This window comes from Sorex araneus, chromosome 2, assembly GCF_027595985.1.
Source record: "Sorex araneus isolate mSorAra2 chromosome 2, mSorAra2.pri, whole genome shotgun sequence".
NCBI classification, from domain to species: Eukaryota; Metazoa; Chordata; class Mammalia; order Eulipotyphla; family Soricidae; genus Sorex; species Sorex araneus.
Genome location: NC_073303.1, coordinates 3,911,363 through 3,928,815, shown reverse-complemented (window position 1 = coordinate 3,928,815; position 17,453 = coordinate 3,911,363). Strand labels below are relative to the sequence as shown.

General features: G+C 51.3%; 1 protein-coding gene across 1 annotated transcript in view; it reads right to left on the bottom strand.

Annotated features, from left to right (window-relative positions):
• Window positions 1-17,453, bottom strand: part of EXOC2 (exocyst complex component 2) — a 165,773-nt gene that overhangs the window by 93,540 nt on the left and 54,780 nt on the right. Inside the window, exons 7-10 of the mRNA XM_055126695.1 lie at window positions 12,908-12,988; window positions 6,092-6,237; window positions 5,876-5,957; window positions 4,784-4,886 (exon numbers count right to left, since the gene is read on the bottom strand). Of these exons, the coding sequence (XP_054982670.1) occupies window positions 4,784-4,886; window positions 5,876-5,957; window positions 6,092-6,237; window positions 12,908-12,988 (412 nt within the window). The remainder of the gene's footprint in view (window positions 1-4,783; window positions 4,887-5,875; window positions 5,958-6,091; window positions 6,238-12,907; window positions 12,989-17,453) is intronic.

Below are 17,453 nucleotides of genomic sequence, written 5' to 3'. Positions count from 1 at the left end.
CCTGAGTAGGTGGTGGACGGTGTCCTTGTGATAATCAACCCTCTATCATTTTCATAAACAGTCCATCCAAAGGGCTTTTCTTCCATTAAAAGATCAATCTGTTCTCTCAGAAATCTCAGTGTTTCCATGGAATGCAACCGACTTCTTCTGTCCTTCCAGGGTGCTGCTTAGAAACGGAACATCAAAGATCTTCGGGTCCGATAGGTGAGACTGGCATCTGTTTCAAGGCTGCCTACACAAAGGTGGCTTTTTCACAAGGCTTTTGTTTTTAAGGAGGGAAAAGGCAGAGGGGGTCCATTTCGATGAGCCTACGCTCAGTTTTTCCACTTGAAAATTAGGGGCTGATAGCTACTTTCTGACAGAAATTTCAACAAGTCAACAGGAAGGACTTCTCACCAGCCCGGAAAGATACCCATGTCACTCTGCTTCTTACTCAAGCGACGCGTCCCCAGACGGAAAAAGGAACGAGAAAAGAAAGCTTTTCGGGGGATCCAAGAGCGGCGGAAACTCCAAACAGCGGACAGGTGATTTCCCACAGGGGGGCCCCCCCACTCCAGGGTGCCGACGGGTCTGGGGCTGTGAAGGCTGTTATCAGCCCCTGGTGCTTCCCGTATTCCCTGACTGCTCCAGCAGCGGGGACTGAGCCCAAGAGATGTGACTCTTGCTGTCACGTTCCTGTTCTCCATGCACGATGGAAAACTTGTTTCAGGATGACAGAGTCGCTCGCCTGCCGGCCCCAAGCCCCGAGAGGAGGGGAAACACCGAGAGCCGCCTTGCTTGCTGGTTTGTTTCTTTTCTTTTTTTTTTTCCCCTCCTCGAGGGCATACAAACAGGAATCTTTACTTAAGAATTCTAAACTTAAATACACAAATTCACATTATTTTCATTAAAACTAGGAAGAGAAACTCCTTCCATCCAGAAATATTTTTTTTGTGGAGTAAAATGGTCACTTTCCTATCAGTGCCTCTTAACCCGGCACACCTCACTCAGACACGCACACACCTGCACGACCACACGTGTGCTCAGACACGGCACCCTAAGAATGAGCAAGCGCACCCGGAGGTTAGCCTTGGTTTGTGCTGGGGACCAACTCTTCTGAGATAATTTCTCCCCGTCAACTAGACTTAAACAACCTTCCAATTCGGCAGTAAACATAATCATACACTCCCAGTGAGTGCCCAAGAATAGATGAACGGATTAAAAAAAAAACAACTATGGCACATCTACACCGTGGAATACTATGCAGCTGTCAGGAAAAGTGAAGTCATGTAATCTGCCTATAAATGGATGGACATGGAGAGTATCATGCTGAGTAAAATGAGTCAGAAGGAGAGGGACAGACATAGAATGACTGCATTCATTTGTGGTATATTATATATAACATATAGTGGGAGAATATACATATACATGTATATATATGGAAGAATAATATCCAGGGGCAGGGTAAACAGGGGTCAGGAGGACTGGCCAATGGTTGGAGCCAACCACAGGTGTGTGTGGGGCGAGGGCAGGTGAGATGGAGAAGAGACGCTATGACAATAATAGCCGGGATGGTCACGCTGGGCAACAGCCGAGGGCTGAAAGTAGGTAAGGGATAGTCTTGATAACCTTTCAGCATCAATATTGCAAACCACGGGCTGGGGCCACAGCACAGCGGGCAGGGCGTTTGCCTTGCACGTGGCCGACCCGGGTTCGATTCTTCTGCCCCTCTCAGAGAGCCCGGCAAGCTCCCGAGAGCATCCCGCCCACATGGCAGAGCCTGGCAAGCTCCCCGTGGCGTATTCGATATGCCAAAAACAGTGACAACAAGTCTCACCATGGAGACGTTACTGGTGCCTGCTCGAGCAAATCGATGAACAACAGGACGACAGTGATACAGTGACTGCAAACCACAAGCTCGCTTGTTCCTTTCCTGCTCACGTGGCGGGGACAGGCCGTGTCTGGGGCTGGACTCTGGGCCTCCCGGTGTAAAGCAAGTGCTCAGGCCCCCGAGTTCTCTCCAGCCCACCCCTCCCACCCCTGGAATGACAGCCAGCCAGCTGCCACCTCGGCAACCTCTGTTCCTCCCTGAGAGACGGTGACTCACAGCACGAAGAGGGCGCGCACTCGAGAATGTTTGCCTGCTACTATAAGCAAACTTAGTAGAATAAATTCACTAAAAGGTGAATCATCACTAAGCACGATTAGCGAGGTGACTCAGGGGGACAGAAAAAGGCACAGTGCTCCGGCCGTGCCCGGCCTGCCATTGCGTGGGGCTCGGCATGACTCGGGCGGCCGGGTGACCGGCTCCTGCGTCCTTCCCATGATGGATGTCCGGCTCTGTAGCCCGGCACGTCATTTCCTAGGGAAGTGGCAAGAAGGACAGTCAGGGCTGCCGGGCTGTGTGTCCAGCCTGGTGCTCCTGTCCGGGCCAGCGTCGTCCCCTGCCAGACGGGTGGGCACAAGCATCAGAACAGAGGTGAGAGGCCGAGACGCACCACGGAGCCTGGCTCACGGCACACGCCCAGGAGCACAGCCCAGGAGCACAGCCAAGGAGCACTGTCTGAGGAGCACTGTCTGAGGAGCACTGTCTGAGGAGCACTGTCTGAGAGCACAGCCCAACAGCACAGCCCAGGAACACAGGCCCCTCCTCGGCCGTGGCCACCCACACCCTCTGCTCCCCCCGGCCTTCTGCAGGTGCGTGCTGGCCGTGGCACGGCGCCTGTCCCCCACGCTCCTGTGCCCCAGCGACAGTCCTGAGGCCAGACCCTGCCTGTGGCTTGGCCCTTGATCTGTGGCAGGAGACGGAGGCCCGTGCGGCAGAGGCCAGCCCGGGAGGGTGGCAGCGGCTCTCCAGCCCCCTGAGCTCCCCCCGCCCCTAACATGGCACCTTCACGTCAGACGGGAAGTTTATCGCCTCGACGCGTTACCTCAAAAGCTGACATGAACGCTACACGCGTGACTCACTGACCACTCATTACATGCCGGCTGGCATGTCCGTCCCGTAGACACGTACCGGCTGATTCCAGCCACCCCCAGAGACAGAGACGCTGGCAGCGCCACGTCACTGAGAGACGGGGGGACTGAGGAAGAGTCCGACCTGTCCCAGGCCGACAGTTTCCAGGAATTGCTCCTGCACCGGAATTCCTTCCGCCTGGGATGCAGCTCAGCGGCGACAGAGCACTGGCTTGTGTTCAGTTCCTGCACACCACAACACATACACACTCACACACTCACACTCACACACTCACACACACACTCACACACACACACTCACACACAAACTCACACTCACACACTCACACTCATACACTCACACACATTCACACTCACACACACTCACACTCACACTCATACACTCAAACACACTCATACTCACACACATTCACACACTCACACTCATACACTCACACACATTCACACACACTCACACTCATACACTCACACACACTCATACTCACACTCACACTCACACTCATACACTCACACACTCACACTCATACACTCACACACACTCATACACTCACACACATTCACACACACTCACACACACACTCATACTCACACTCACACATATTCACACATTCACACTCACACACACAACTCACACACATTCACATAGACTCACACACACATACACACTCATACATACACTCACATTCACACACACATTCACGGCCTCACACATTCACACTCACACACAACACCGGCAACACTCTGCATCTTCTCTTTACGAGGCAAAGGCCTTGCTGAAGCGCCGGCTCCCCTGCCCTGCGCGTCCCGAGCAGCAGCGCTGAGCTCTAAGCTGGGTGGGGCCGTGGGGGGCCGTGGGGCGCGTCACCCACACTCACACCTGGCACGCACGCAGGACGCTGTGGGCCTTCCAGAGAGTGTGGGCGCCCCCCATTTACTGCCATCCAGAAGGTCATGCCCCTTTGTGCTCCTGTCACGTGCCCGGTGGGTTACCATATATAATGGCTTCTGGGTGGCAGGATTACCGTATATAAAGCTTTTGGGAGGCAGGATTACTGTATATAATGCGTCTGGGAGGCGGGGTTACCATATATAATGCTTCTGCGTGGTGGGATTACCATATATAATGCTTCTGGGAGGCGGGGTTACCATATATAATGCTTCTGCGTGGTGGGATTACCGTATATGATGCTTCTGGTCAGTGGGATTACTGTATAAAACGCTTCTGGGCAGTGGGATTACCATATATAATGGTTTCTGGGTGGCGGGATTACCGTATATAATGCTTCTGGGAGGCAGGGTTACCGTATATAATGCTTCTGGGAGGCGGAATTACCATATATAATGCTTCTGGGAGGCGGGATTACCATATATAACGCTTCTGGGAGGCGGGATTACCATATATAATGAGTCTGGGAGGCGGGATTACCATATAATGGTTTTTGGGAGGCGAGATTACCGTATATAACGCTTCTGGGAGGCGGGATTACCGTATATAACACTTCTGGGAGGCGGGATTACCATATATAATGCTTCTGGGAGGCGGGGTTACCATATATAATGCTTCTGGGAGGTGGGATTACCGTATATAACGCCTCTGGGAGACGGGGTTACCATATATAACACTCCTGGGAGGCGGGGTTACCATATATAATGCTTCTGGGAGGCGTGGTTACCGTATATAATGCTTCTGGGAGGCGTGGTTACCGTATATAACGCCTCTGGGAGACGCGGTTACCGTATATAATGCTTCTGGGAGGCGGGGTTACCGTATATAACGCTTCTGGGAGGCGGGATTACCGTATATAACGCTTCTGGGAGGCGGGATTACCGTATATAATGCTTCTGGTCGTGCAAGGTGGACGGCGTCTCCAGCAATTTGTCCAGGAGCAGCTCCCGCAGGGCATCAATCCGGGTTTCCACCTCGGCATAGTCTACAGGAGAGGGAAGGGGAGGGAAGCGTCAGATCAAGAGAGCGGCACAAACGAAGTGGGTGGGGGTCCCGGGACTGGGGGAGGCCCCGGGGAACTCTGGGGGATGACGCCACTCTGCCGGGGTGCGAATGCGCCCCCGAGTTCTGTGCATTTCACAGTGCAAAGTGCAGCTTTCGGCACGAGCTGCAGGGCGACGGGGACAAAGACCCCCAGGCGGGTGGATCTCCTGGTTAGGGGGTCCTTCACCTCCAGGCACTTCAGAAGCCTTTCTCTGATAGGGCAATTTCAAAACTGGTTTGTTTAGTTTCCTTAGGGTCAGACTTCTAAGCAGTCTAGTTACGCTGAACAGGAGAGACTGAAACGTAGATTTCCATCCTTATAAAGTATCTGTAATTGACTCTTCCCAGCCAAAACAGAGAGGGGGAAAAAACCCAAATTGGTTATTTTTAAAAACAGCATCCTATTTAACAAGAGGCAGAGAAGGTCCAAAATTAACATCCCCTATTGTCACAGCCGCTCATTCTCACTCCATCTTTGTAAAGGTAAGCTAGAATGTTATTCTTTCTTTCTTTCTTTCTTTCTTTCTTTCTTTCTTTCTTTCTTTCTTTCTTTCTTTCTTTCTTTCTTTCTTTCTTTCTTTCTTTTTCTTTCTCTCTCTTTCTTTCTTTCCTTCTTTCTTTCCTTCTTTCTTCCTTTCTTTCTTTCTTTCTTTTTCTTTCTCTCTCTTTCTTTCTTTCCTTCTTTCTTTTCTTTCTTTCCTTCTTTCTTTCTTTCTTTCTTTCTTTCTTTCTTTCTTTCTTTCTTTCTTTCTTTCTTTCTTTCTTTCTTTCTTCCTTTCTTTCTCTCTTTTTTTTTTTTTGCAGTTTCACATTTTTAAAAGAGCAGCATATAAACAAAAACTAGCGCATGTAACATTCCTTGCCGAACACTTTCCACATTCTTCCTGTAAAAGGAAAGTGGAATATCTAAAAGGAATAAACAAATCTTACATTTCTTGAAAACGTGCACCTCCGTCTTCCCAAACAGGGACTTGGCCTTTTCATAGTCATTAATAACCACATCATAATCACCCTGTAAAATAAAGAAACATCGGGGAAACCGCCAGTGAAGTGAAATGAAGACATTTGGTTGAGACACAAAACATCTTAACAACTCTTTAAAATTTATGACATCTCTAACCGTAGGTATATAAATACGGACTCTACCTTTTGAATATTCCTTTCAATATTTAGAGGAAGGTTGAACAGAAACTTGAATCGCTGAAGCACATTAAGTGCATTTCTAGTGGAATCTGCTTTGTCCTTTCGACCTAAAACTTCTTGAAATAACGTGTCGGCGGTAGTACTCGCTCCTATTTAAAAAGAAGGAAAAGCAACTCAGACTAAAAAAATAAATAAATAAATAAAACAAACAAACAAAACCCAGAAACAATTTAAATCAGAAGATGTGTAACTGGGAAATTGAAACAAAACCCTAGACAGCTATTGCAGGGGGCCATAAATCCTCACAATTGTTTTAAAGTTTAATCAAGGCGCGGTTTGCTACAATATATTCATTTTGCCCAACAAGTCTTTTCAGACGTTTGGAACCAAGCAACGCCCCCGAATTCTTTCACATGAACCCACATGTGTTTGAGTGACTATTAGATATTTGTAAGTAGTGATGGGCTCTTGGGTGATTTCCTCAATTCATACGATAGGTTAATACACATGTGTACAGGTTGATACACATGTTTACAGGGTAGCCAGAGGTAACAACCCTCCATGGCTCAGTGGGGATTAACAAAATGGGGAAAACGCTTTTTCAGAAAAATTGTGCCCTCAAAATCAGATTTCTCAGCAAAATTATCTCCCCCTAGCAGACACCATCCCAGGAGCAATTTTAAATGACAAATTCTCACGTACAACCATGGAATGAATAGTTCTTAAATAAGCTTACAAATGACACACGCACTAAGGATATCTCTCTTTCTACACATCTTTTTTTTTTCAAGCCAAAAAGACCTCCCACTATATGAACGGCTCTAAAGAAAGAGGGGCTTTATCTAAAGCAAAATTTACAGCGCACAAAAATAGCTAACATTTTTCAACTTGTGAATTTTATTTTTAATTAGCCAGGAGGAGCGGAGAGAGAAAGGATAAACTGTTTTCAGCTGTTTGATGGCTGCTCATAAAACGTTTCGACATTATCTGGTCTAGTGACTATACTTTAAGCAAAGATGAAAAAATGACCTCAGGCTGCCTGGGCAGCGCGCTGGTTCCCGCTCCCTCCCTGGGTGGCCTTCTCCTGCTCAAAGTCATCTTTGTAACGTAACTGTTTTATCTAAATAATGTTTGAAATCGGGTGAAATTTTAAAGGCCTGAAAGAAAAACTTTGTTTGGTCAGGAGAGCCGTTTCCACCACCGGCTGTTTAACGAAGAATTCTAAATTTCGACTCCACAAAGAGAAAAAAATATATATTACCTTCCCGCCATCAGCCGTGTGGCGGGCGGAGCAGAAGAATAGCTGCAGTGGGGGCGAGGGGCGAAGGGTTGGCCCCCGAGAAATCACGGGCATTTGCTCGGCATCTTTCAAAGATAAACTGCACGGACAGGGCCTTCGGGTGTGAAACGGGGACTGGAGATTTTTTTTTTTTTTAAGCTTAATTATGTCTGTGTGATCTTTGGGAGTAAAGTCCAGGCATGTTTTCTTTTCTGAAAAATGAAGAATCTGGGGGCAAAAAATCTAAATCATTTAAAGCAAGAGTTTTCTCCTAGTTAACTGAGAACGTGGAGCAGAGGGTGTGGCGTAAAGGTAATAACACAAAAACACCAGTGAACAACGCCTCTGGAAAATAAAAATACAGGTAAAATTTGCCAAAAATTTTATTCTTGGCAAATAAAATATAAAGACTTAATCAAGAAAAATTCCCAGACCCCAATTCTTAGCCATCTAACTAGAACACAGCGCATTTGTAGGGAAACGGGGGCGGAGGCAGAGTGACCTGCGCTCAGGGACGGGCACGGGTCATGAGGCTTCAGTTGTACAGTATTTCCGCCTTCCTTTCTGCTGTGCACACCCGAGCCTTCATGTTAAGGTGCGGGGGAGGGGCTCCAACTCTTCTTACTGGAAGCTTCTATCCGCAGCTAAGGCGCATGAGAGAGCGCTGGGAAGCCAAGGTCGGGGCCGGCAGTTCAGAGCCCACACGTCGTGTCGTTCTTAGACAAGAAAGCGAAACCTCACAGGCACGGCGGAGAAGTCACGTCTCCACACACCAAAGCCAGCCACACCCTCACTGCACCCTGCCACTCTCGGGGGGCCCCCAGGTCCCAACCCCCCCACACACACTACCCATGACATCACTTAGAGCCCCCCCCACGGTGACCCCCCACACCCTCAGTCCCCCCCCACAGTGACCCCCACACCCACGCCCTCAGTCCCCCCACAGTGACCCCCCACGCCCTCAGTTCCCCCACAGTGACCCCCCACACCCTCGCCCTCAGTCCCCCCACAGTGACCCCCCACGCCCTCAGTTCCCCCACAGTGACCCCCCACACCCTCGCCCTCAGTCCCCCCACAGTGACCCCCCCACACCCACGCCCTCAGTCCCCCCACAGTGACCCCCCACGCCCTCAGTCCCCCCACAGTGACCCCCCACGCCCTCAGTCCCCCCACAGTGACCCCCCACGCCCTCAGTCCCTCCACAGTGACCCCCCCACACCCACACCCTCAGTCCCCCCACAGTGACCCCCCCACGCCCTCAGTCCCCCCACAGTGACCCCCCCACACCCACCCCCTCACAGCGGCCGGGCGGAGGGACTGTGGCTGCTACCACACAGGACACGAGTGTGCTCCACGGTCCCGGGGCAAGAGGGCGCCCGGGTTGCAGCTGGAGGGTGCCCTGGAAAGGGCCGCAGCGGACACCCCCCGCTGGGCTTGGGCAGGGGTGGAGCAGAGGAACGGGGAGAGGCTGGTCAAGCCCCGTGAGAGGACAGACGGCAAGCTGCCCCCCGCTGAGCTGCAGAGGGGCCACGGTGACCCCTGCTGGGCCTGCCCACCGCCCTCTGCCTGGGCAGCGGGAGGGGTGAGGCGAGACAGGCCGGAGCGCTACGTGCGGCCCTGCCCGCCCCACACAGCCCTGCCCCTGGGCTGCCGGCGCTGCGGTGGGGGCGAGATTCCTCTCGGCTCAGGCACTGGAGGCGTCTGGGAGACAGGCGTGTCGTCACAGGGCTGGGGACACTGTCCCTCTCACAGCCAGGGCAGGCGGGCGCCGGACACCGGCGATGCTTACCCAGTGCCTCTGCTTCCCATCAGTGGGGACACATACACACACACACACACACACACACACACACACACGTCTACACACACCCATACACCCCCAAACACACCCATACACCCCCACACACACCCATACACCCCCCACACACACACATCCATACACACACCCATACACACACACCCATACACATACACACACAGCTACACAGAAAGACACACACACACCTGTATATACACACCCATACACATACATAAACACACACGTCTACACACACCCATACACCTCCCCACACACACCCATACACACACCCATACACATACACACACAGCTACACAGAAAGACACACACACACACCTATATATACACACCCATACACATACATACACACAGCTACACAAAAGGCAGACAGACACACACACACCCATACACATACATACACATACACACCTATAATCTACACACACACACACACACACACACGTACACACACGCACACACACACACACACAGACCCCACAAGAGTTTATCCCAGCAACGGGCGACTGAACGGGGGTTAAGGACCACACATTAGGGTACCGGACGGTTCTGTATGTTTTGTGTTTGGGGGGTGACACCCAGGGGCGCTCCCAGCTTATTCCTGGCTCTGAGCTCAGGGCTGACTCCTGGAGGGGCTCGGGGGGAGCGGGTGGGGGCTGGGGGCTGAGCCTGAGTCGGGCGGGGGGGCCGGACGCCCCGCCTGCTGCTGGAGCACTTCTCTGCGGGCAGTTCTTCCTACACGGACGTCGCCTCCCTGCGCGCGAGAAGCGTGTAAGCCTGGCTGGACGTCCACGGCCCCCTGGGGGCAAGACCCCGTCCCGCTGCCCAGCCCCCACCTCTCTCGGCCAGGGAGGCCCCACGGCCCACTCAGCACCGGCCCCTGACTCCAGGCTCGTGGCCACATGACTTCCTCCACACGCACTGCCGTGGCTGCCGGCACTGACCACTGACCTTCACTCTCAGCGGCGGCTTCTCCCCCACAGAGAACACGCACGCTCTGAATCCAGTGCTCCCCCCGCGTCGGGCAGGCCAGGTTCAACACGTGCTTCCTGTTCCCATTGGACGGCCGTGATTTAGCCCCTGCTCCAGCTCCCGGACGCGGCAGCAGGGAGAGGCGCGGGAGATGCTCCCCGGTCCCAAAGCTCGGGCGTAAATCAGGGGAACACCCCCCCCCCGCTCCTCCCTCTGCTCGTGCCCCAAACTGCGCTTCTGCCCCCTCGCTGTTCCCGTCCCCCCGCTGACGCCAGAACTCACCTGTGGGTATTCTCATTTATAATCCAGGCAGCCAGAGATAGTGCGTGGGTGGGCGGGTGTTTCCCTGCTTGTGGCCAGCCCTGGTCCAGTGTCCAGCACCCCATACGGGCCCTCAACACACCAGGAGGCTCTCTGAACACGGGGCCAGGGTACACCGTGAGCACCGCCAGATATGGCCCAGTACACACACACACACACACACACACACCACACCACACACACACACCACACCACACACACACACACACACCACACACACACACCACACACACACCACACACACATACACACCACACCACACACACACACACACACCACACACACATACACCACACACACCACACACACACCACACACACACACACCACACACACACATACACCACACACACCACACACACACACCACACACACACACCACACACACACACACCACACACACACACACACACACCATTAATCTAAGCAAACTAAAGTACATCTATATGATTTATTCCTTCCAGTTTCCATAATGTTTCTCTCACTTCTTTCCTAGCTCCTCGTCCTCAAGCTTTTGAAGGTGCCAAATCGCCGTGACCCGGTGTCCCGTGGGGACAGAGGACACGTACCCAGCGCCGGTGCCCAGTCCCTCCCAACTCCTCCCTGGCTCTGTGGCAAGCAGGACCCAACTCGGTGATGCTCACGGCAGCCACAGCTGGCAAAGCCATAGCCAGGGCCGGCACACGCCGAGATCCAGCTTCTAGAGACTTCTCGAGAAGGAAGAGGTTCCTCCAAAGAAGCAGCAAAAAAGAAAAACCCAGAAGATTTTTTACATCAGAAACTTCCTAAAGGAGAATCGCAGACTTTACCCAAAAGGAGCAAAGTCTCGAAAGAGAAAGTTAACATGAACTTTTTGAGAAAACGTTTGCGGTTATAAAGGGATAGAAGTAAAATAATTTTCCTCACAATCTTCATACCACAAATCCCAAGGGAAGAATTTCAAAACTACTCCTTAACTGGGTGGGAAAAAAATTGTGTTAATACACCAGGCTAAGCCTAACACATGAAATGGATATTCATTTTTTCCCCCTAACCTTAAGAAGTATCTATTTCCTTTCACTGATACAATGATCTACTTACTATGTCAGCTTGTTCTTACAAGTTACCTTTTAAAAGTTAACAGAAATAATTGCTCCTGTGAAAATAATACCCGAATGGAAAAATATCCTTTCAAGAGCTTAAACGCCCATCTGCGCTAATACAGAAACAGCTTCAGCAAACGTTTACATGGAATTCAGAATAGACTCATTCCAACCAAGCTGATGTCCGGGTCCTCAAGATAGCAGCAAGGCAAAAAAACAATAACAACAGCAATAACAACCAGAGGGAGAACTACTTTAAATGAAATTACTGAATTACACTAAACACAGACTTAGGGGGAATAAAATTAAGAGTAACTCAAGTTCTACTACCAACTGAAATCTCCTAGGAAATGAAAGCTCATTTCAGAGAAAATGCTTTTCACCAGAGAATTCCCGGGCAGATGTTTAAGAATAGGGTTAAGAATAGACTTATCACTGCTCAGGGGACCAAGTTAAAGGAGAAGTACAAAATGAACTAAGTACCACTGCCCTGCACTGACAGACAGGTCTGGCGTGAAGGCACTTAACGGTTTGAGTCATTCTTATCCCCCCTCACAGAAGTGGCACAAGCCACACTTTTATTTAAACACAAGATTTCCTTGGGCATTACTAATCCCCGTCAAAGCGTCCTGTGGGAGTGAACGAGAGCTACGTGCTTGGACGGAACTTAGATTTCAGTAGGGATCGACTCATCTCCTGAGTTTCTTCCCGGCGGTAGGGTGTGTCCCTGGACGCTGGGATGCCAGAAAAAAAGATACAAGAGGATGAAGAGGGGAGGCGAGGGGGGAAGGGAACTAAAACTTGGCATTTATTCCTTTCTCTTGACCTACAATTTTTACAAAATAACTCAGATTTAGAAACACCTTCGGCAATGCAGTTCCCTTAAGTTCTTTGGGGGGGGGGGGGGGGGAAACAGGACTGGCAGAAATAAAGGACACCCAAGAAGCTGCCATTTCTACCAACCGAGAGTTCGGTATCCGTCCTGGTAGATTCCGGGAGATGATTCCTGAGGTTTCCAGTTACTGGCCATCCGATGACCTCAGCACCTCTCTATGTCGGGGGACACTCTGGTGTACTGGCCTCGTGATGGGAGCTATTTTTTTTTTTTACTTCTTAAGAAGTATATTGGCTTGTTTTCAAATTATGATTTCTCGTGAACAAGATGTAAGCAGAAACAGAACATTCCTTTTCACTGTTTTTGTTCCCCTCGATGACCATTAAATCATCACGATCTAGAAACGAAGGCTAAAATGCAACCGACTGCCTTGTCCTGCGGCATCAGGTCCGAGGGCTGGAGGGAAGCTCTCGCTGAAGGCCGTAAACAGCTTTGGGCTGCAGGACAAAACTTACTGTTGAGGACATTCTCCAGTTTTTGCGTCATGGATCCCTCGACTTTTTCCGTTCCATCCGCTTCTAGCTTTTGATGGATGGCTAGAAAAAGAGAAAACATCAAGTTAAAATGTAGGCCATTTTAATGGGTGGGAATATATCACATCCAGATGACATTTCTAAACAGCTTTTACATGGTTATATTATTTTCACTGCTGGAAAGAGGCACAAACACGCACCAACCCTGCAGAGCAACCAACAGACACTTGTCCAGTTATTCATAGCTGAGCACTGTCGAAACAGGACATAAGACACACACTCACTCCCTCCCTCGGCAACGTGCAGCAGTGAAAAAGCTTCATTAGGAAGGGAAAAAAAAAAAAAGGAAAAGCAATACATCGTGTAGCCAATATCTTTGATACTTGGCAAAAAGAAAGGCATTCTTATTTCTCAATATCGCCACGGTGAAATCCACTAGTTGACATCTTCCAACAGCAAAATATTTTATCTCTGTGTTGGGATATAAAATGGCAAAATATCATGATCTATTATTCTATTCACTCTCTCATTTTTCTGGGGTCACCATGAAAGATCTAGTATAACATCTGCCAACGCATCAAGTGTGGAATAGAAAAATTCTTTTCGGCTTTTTTTTTTGGGGGGGGAATCACACCTGGCAATGCACAGGGGCCACTCCTGGCTCTGCACTCAGGAATTACCCCTGGCGGTGCTCAGGGGACCCTATGGGATGCTGGGAATCGAACCCGGGTCGGCCTCGTGCAAGGCAAATGCCCTACCCACTGTGCTATCACTCCAGCCCCAGAAAAATTATTTTCAATGGCATTTTATCTATGTCTGATTTATGGTTGTCTGCTTCCATTTAGATTACTGGGAAATCCTATCACCTTATATTTAAAAAGACCTGCTATTTTCCAAAAAGGGGTGGTTTTCAATGAGGCAAATCAAGCTCGTTTAGGTAAAGCACTAAGGAAAAATTAAAACAAAATGTTAGAATATAATTTCGAATTCAAATTTGTAGTATAATAAAATAAAAGAATAAATCTGGGATCAGAGACGCAGCTCAGCGGCAGAGAGCTTGCCTTGCGTGTGTGAGGCCCCAAGCTTGATTCCTAACACTGCCAAGAAATAAATAAGATTTAAAATATCATGATATGATCCTAAGTTAGATACTGTGTAAGTTTCTAATTATTGCTCAATTTCAAAAACAGCCAGTGATGGAGAGGGAGAGACGTAGAATGTCTGCACCCATTTGTGGGATATGAAAAAACATAGTATGAGACTAACATCCACGGACAGCAAAACGCAGGGGTCAGGGGCTGGAGCGATAGCACAGCGGGGAGGGCCGACCCGGGTTCGATTCCCAGCATCCTATAGGGTCCCCTGAGCACCAGCAGGAGTAATTCCTGAGTGCAGAGCCAGGAGTAACCCCTGTGCAACGCCGGGTGTGACCCCAAAAGCAAAACAACAACAAAAAAAAACAGGTGCCAGGACCTGCCATAAGTTTGTGGGGGGCAGAGGGCAGTTAGGATAGAGAAGGGACCAGAATGACAGCAATAGTTGGAAATGATCACTCTGGACAAGAACTGAGTGGTGAAAGTAAGTAAAGGGATATACATGATAACCTTTCAGTATCTGTATTGCAAAGCACAATGCCGAGATAGAGGGAGAGAGAGAGATAGAGAGGGAGGCGGAGAGAGAGGGGGGGGGGAGGGGGAGAGATAGAGAGAGGGGGGAGGGAGAGAGAGGGGGAGGGGGAGAGATAGAGAGAGGGGGGAGAGAGAGAGGAAGGGGGAGAGAGGGGGAGAGAGAGAGGGAGATAGAGGAAGGGGGAAGAGAGATAGAGAGGAAGGGGGAGAGAGAGACAGAGGGGGAGAGAGATAGAGAGAGAGAGGGAGGGGGGAGAGAGAGATAGAGAGAGAGAGGGAGGGGGAAAGAGAGAGAGGGAGGGGGAGAGAGATAGAGAGAGAGGGAGGGGGAGAGAGAGGAAGGGGAGGGAGATAGAGAGAGGGAAGGGGAGAGAGGGGAGAGAGAGAGAGAGAGAGAGAGAGAGAGAGAGAGAGAGAGAGAGGACTCTGCCCCCAAGGCAGGTGTGGGCTGGGGTGGTAGGAGGGAACCCGGGGACTCGGTGCTGGGAAACGTGCCCTGGAGGAGGGCCGGGTGCTGGAACACTGAACGACTGAAACCCAACCATGAGCGACTCTGTAACTGTCTCGCTCACGGTGACTGACTTCACTAAACACAGTTTTCAGAAGAAGCCACTGCTGCCTGCTGTGATTTCTCTTCCTCGGCGCAGCCAAGCAAGCTGAAGTCACAAACCCGGGGAGTCTGACCTCAGAACAAAACCCTTGGCCCGAAAGTACCCGTAGGCCCGGGTGAGCGCCTGAAGCTCCCTGGACCTCAGGACACACCGGAAGGGGCGAGGAAGCGCCAGGCGATGTGAGTCAGGAACCGCCTTCAGTGGCAAACTGGAACCCTTCTCTCTCCTCTGGGTAGGAGCTGCCCAAACTCCGACTCTCCGTTCTTTCAGTGCTCCCGCAAAGATTCAAACACAGCCGGGGCGCCTGCGTGCAGGAACCGCACATCCCTCTCTGCACGTGCTCATTCCCTGAGTCCCTCACGGACTCGGATTTTCTCAAAGGGCCTCTGAAGAACTGCCTTGGGTTTCCTCTGCTTCTACCCACCCTCCCAGCGGATCTGTGGGCTCCCAGAGAGAGGCCCGTGCTCAATCCACCACAGGACAATCCACTTCCCTGAATTCGCCGGTGGTAAAAAAAAAAAAAATTCCAGGTCAAATTTAGTGATGCCCAAAGATCACCAGCATATTCTCAATGCTATTTCCCCACTTCTTCTGTCTCCTTTCTGACCCCCCCATCTTGTCCTTTCCTATACTTCATTTTAATTTTTCATTTCGTAAAAGCAACATCTAATTCTGGCTTGAAGCTCTGTCTCGAATACTAGAACAAAGGTGCTTCTCTTTTTTTTTTTTTTTTCTTTTTGGGTCACACCCAGCGATGCTCAGGGGTTACTCCTGGCTTTGCACTCAGGAATTACTCCTGGCGGTGCTTGGGGGACCATATGGGATGCCGGGGATCAAACCCGGGTCGGCCGCGTGCAAGGCAAACGCCCTACCCGCTGTGTTATCGCTCCGGCCCCACGTGCTTCTCTTTTGAAGAAGCACATAAATGGTGGGGGGAAGAAGAAATACACTTGGGAGGTGGGGGGGAGCGTGGATCAGCAAGTAGATTTTTAATTGTCTTGGCTGGCTCATGATCTTTGTTGTTTTTTTTTATTTTTGAGTGCTTTAACATTTCAGATTCTGAGGACGGAATCCTGGAGACTTAAAAATATTCCCCCGCATGAAAGCTGAACCTGAAACTTGCTGAAGGTTAGAGAATGTCCTTATTTTGAAAGAAAGGAGGGGCGGGAGCGATAGAACAGCGGGGAGGGCGTTTGCCTTGCATGCGGCCGACCCGGGTTCGATTCCCAGCATCCCATAGGGTCCCCTGAGCACCGCCAGGGATAATTCCTGAGTGCAGAGCCAGGAGTCACCCCTGAGCATCGCCGGGTTACCCCCCCCAAAAAAAAAAAAGAAAGAAAGAAAGGAGATTTGCGAAACGCTCCCCTTGATGCAGACGCTGTCACAGTTGACGCACTGCAATAAGGGCTGTGTGGGGAGGACGCACTCTGGCCGCACATACTGTCATCGAGGAACCTGGGAGAGGCCCACGGTGGCCCAGCCTGGCTGCAGGCGCGTCTCTGCAGCGCTGAGTCTGCGGGGCGGTCCAGGCCCCCCTGAGCGCCAGCCCTGCCGCAGAGGCCACTGTGGTCCCAATCAGCCGTCCCCCTGGCCTGCGGCGGGAGCCCCAGCAGGGATGCGCAGGTCAGGGGGAGGTGAGGGGCCCCCCGGGCTCCGTTTACAGCCGTTTCTGCTGACGGAGCCGCTTCCTGCCGCCCGCCCGCCCGGCCACAGCACGCCACGGTGGGGCCGCCAGCCGAGCATGAGGGCCCAGAGACACCAGGATCTGATAAAGGCAATCCTATTTTCCAGAAAATTAAACCAAATAACCCGGTGTCTGCTTCGCCTGACCTTTTATTTTCTCTGAAAACACATTTCCAAATCCTATAACTCAATAAGCTGCCGGGGGGGGCCCGTCACAGGGTTTGTTATTGTTCCTAATCGCCGAGACTTAACTGTGTGAGGCCGCCGAGGGCCACGGGGCTGAGGCCGGGAAACAAACACACAACACAGCCGGGCGGCATGAAAAGTCCCATTCAGGGAGCGGCCGGCCGGGGCACTGCCCAGCCGCGGGCCCCGCAGCCCCACATGACGTTCCTTGGTGGAACTCGCGGCTGAAACGGGGACGTCGAGTTTGCAGATTCCTGACGTGCAGCCCGTGTCCCCGCGTCTGCCCTGTGTGTGCCCTGTGGGGCCGGGCCGGGGGAGGAAACAGCCCGGGTGTGGGAACGTTCAGGCGCCCGCCACCAGCACGGCCACGCCGCGTGACAGCCCAGGGAGAGGGACAGAGGCGCTCAGCGGGCCAGGGGC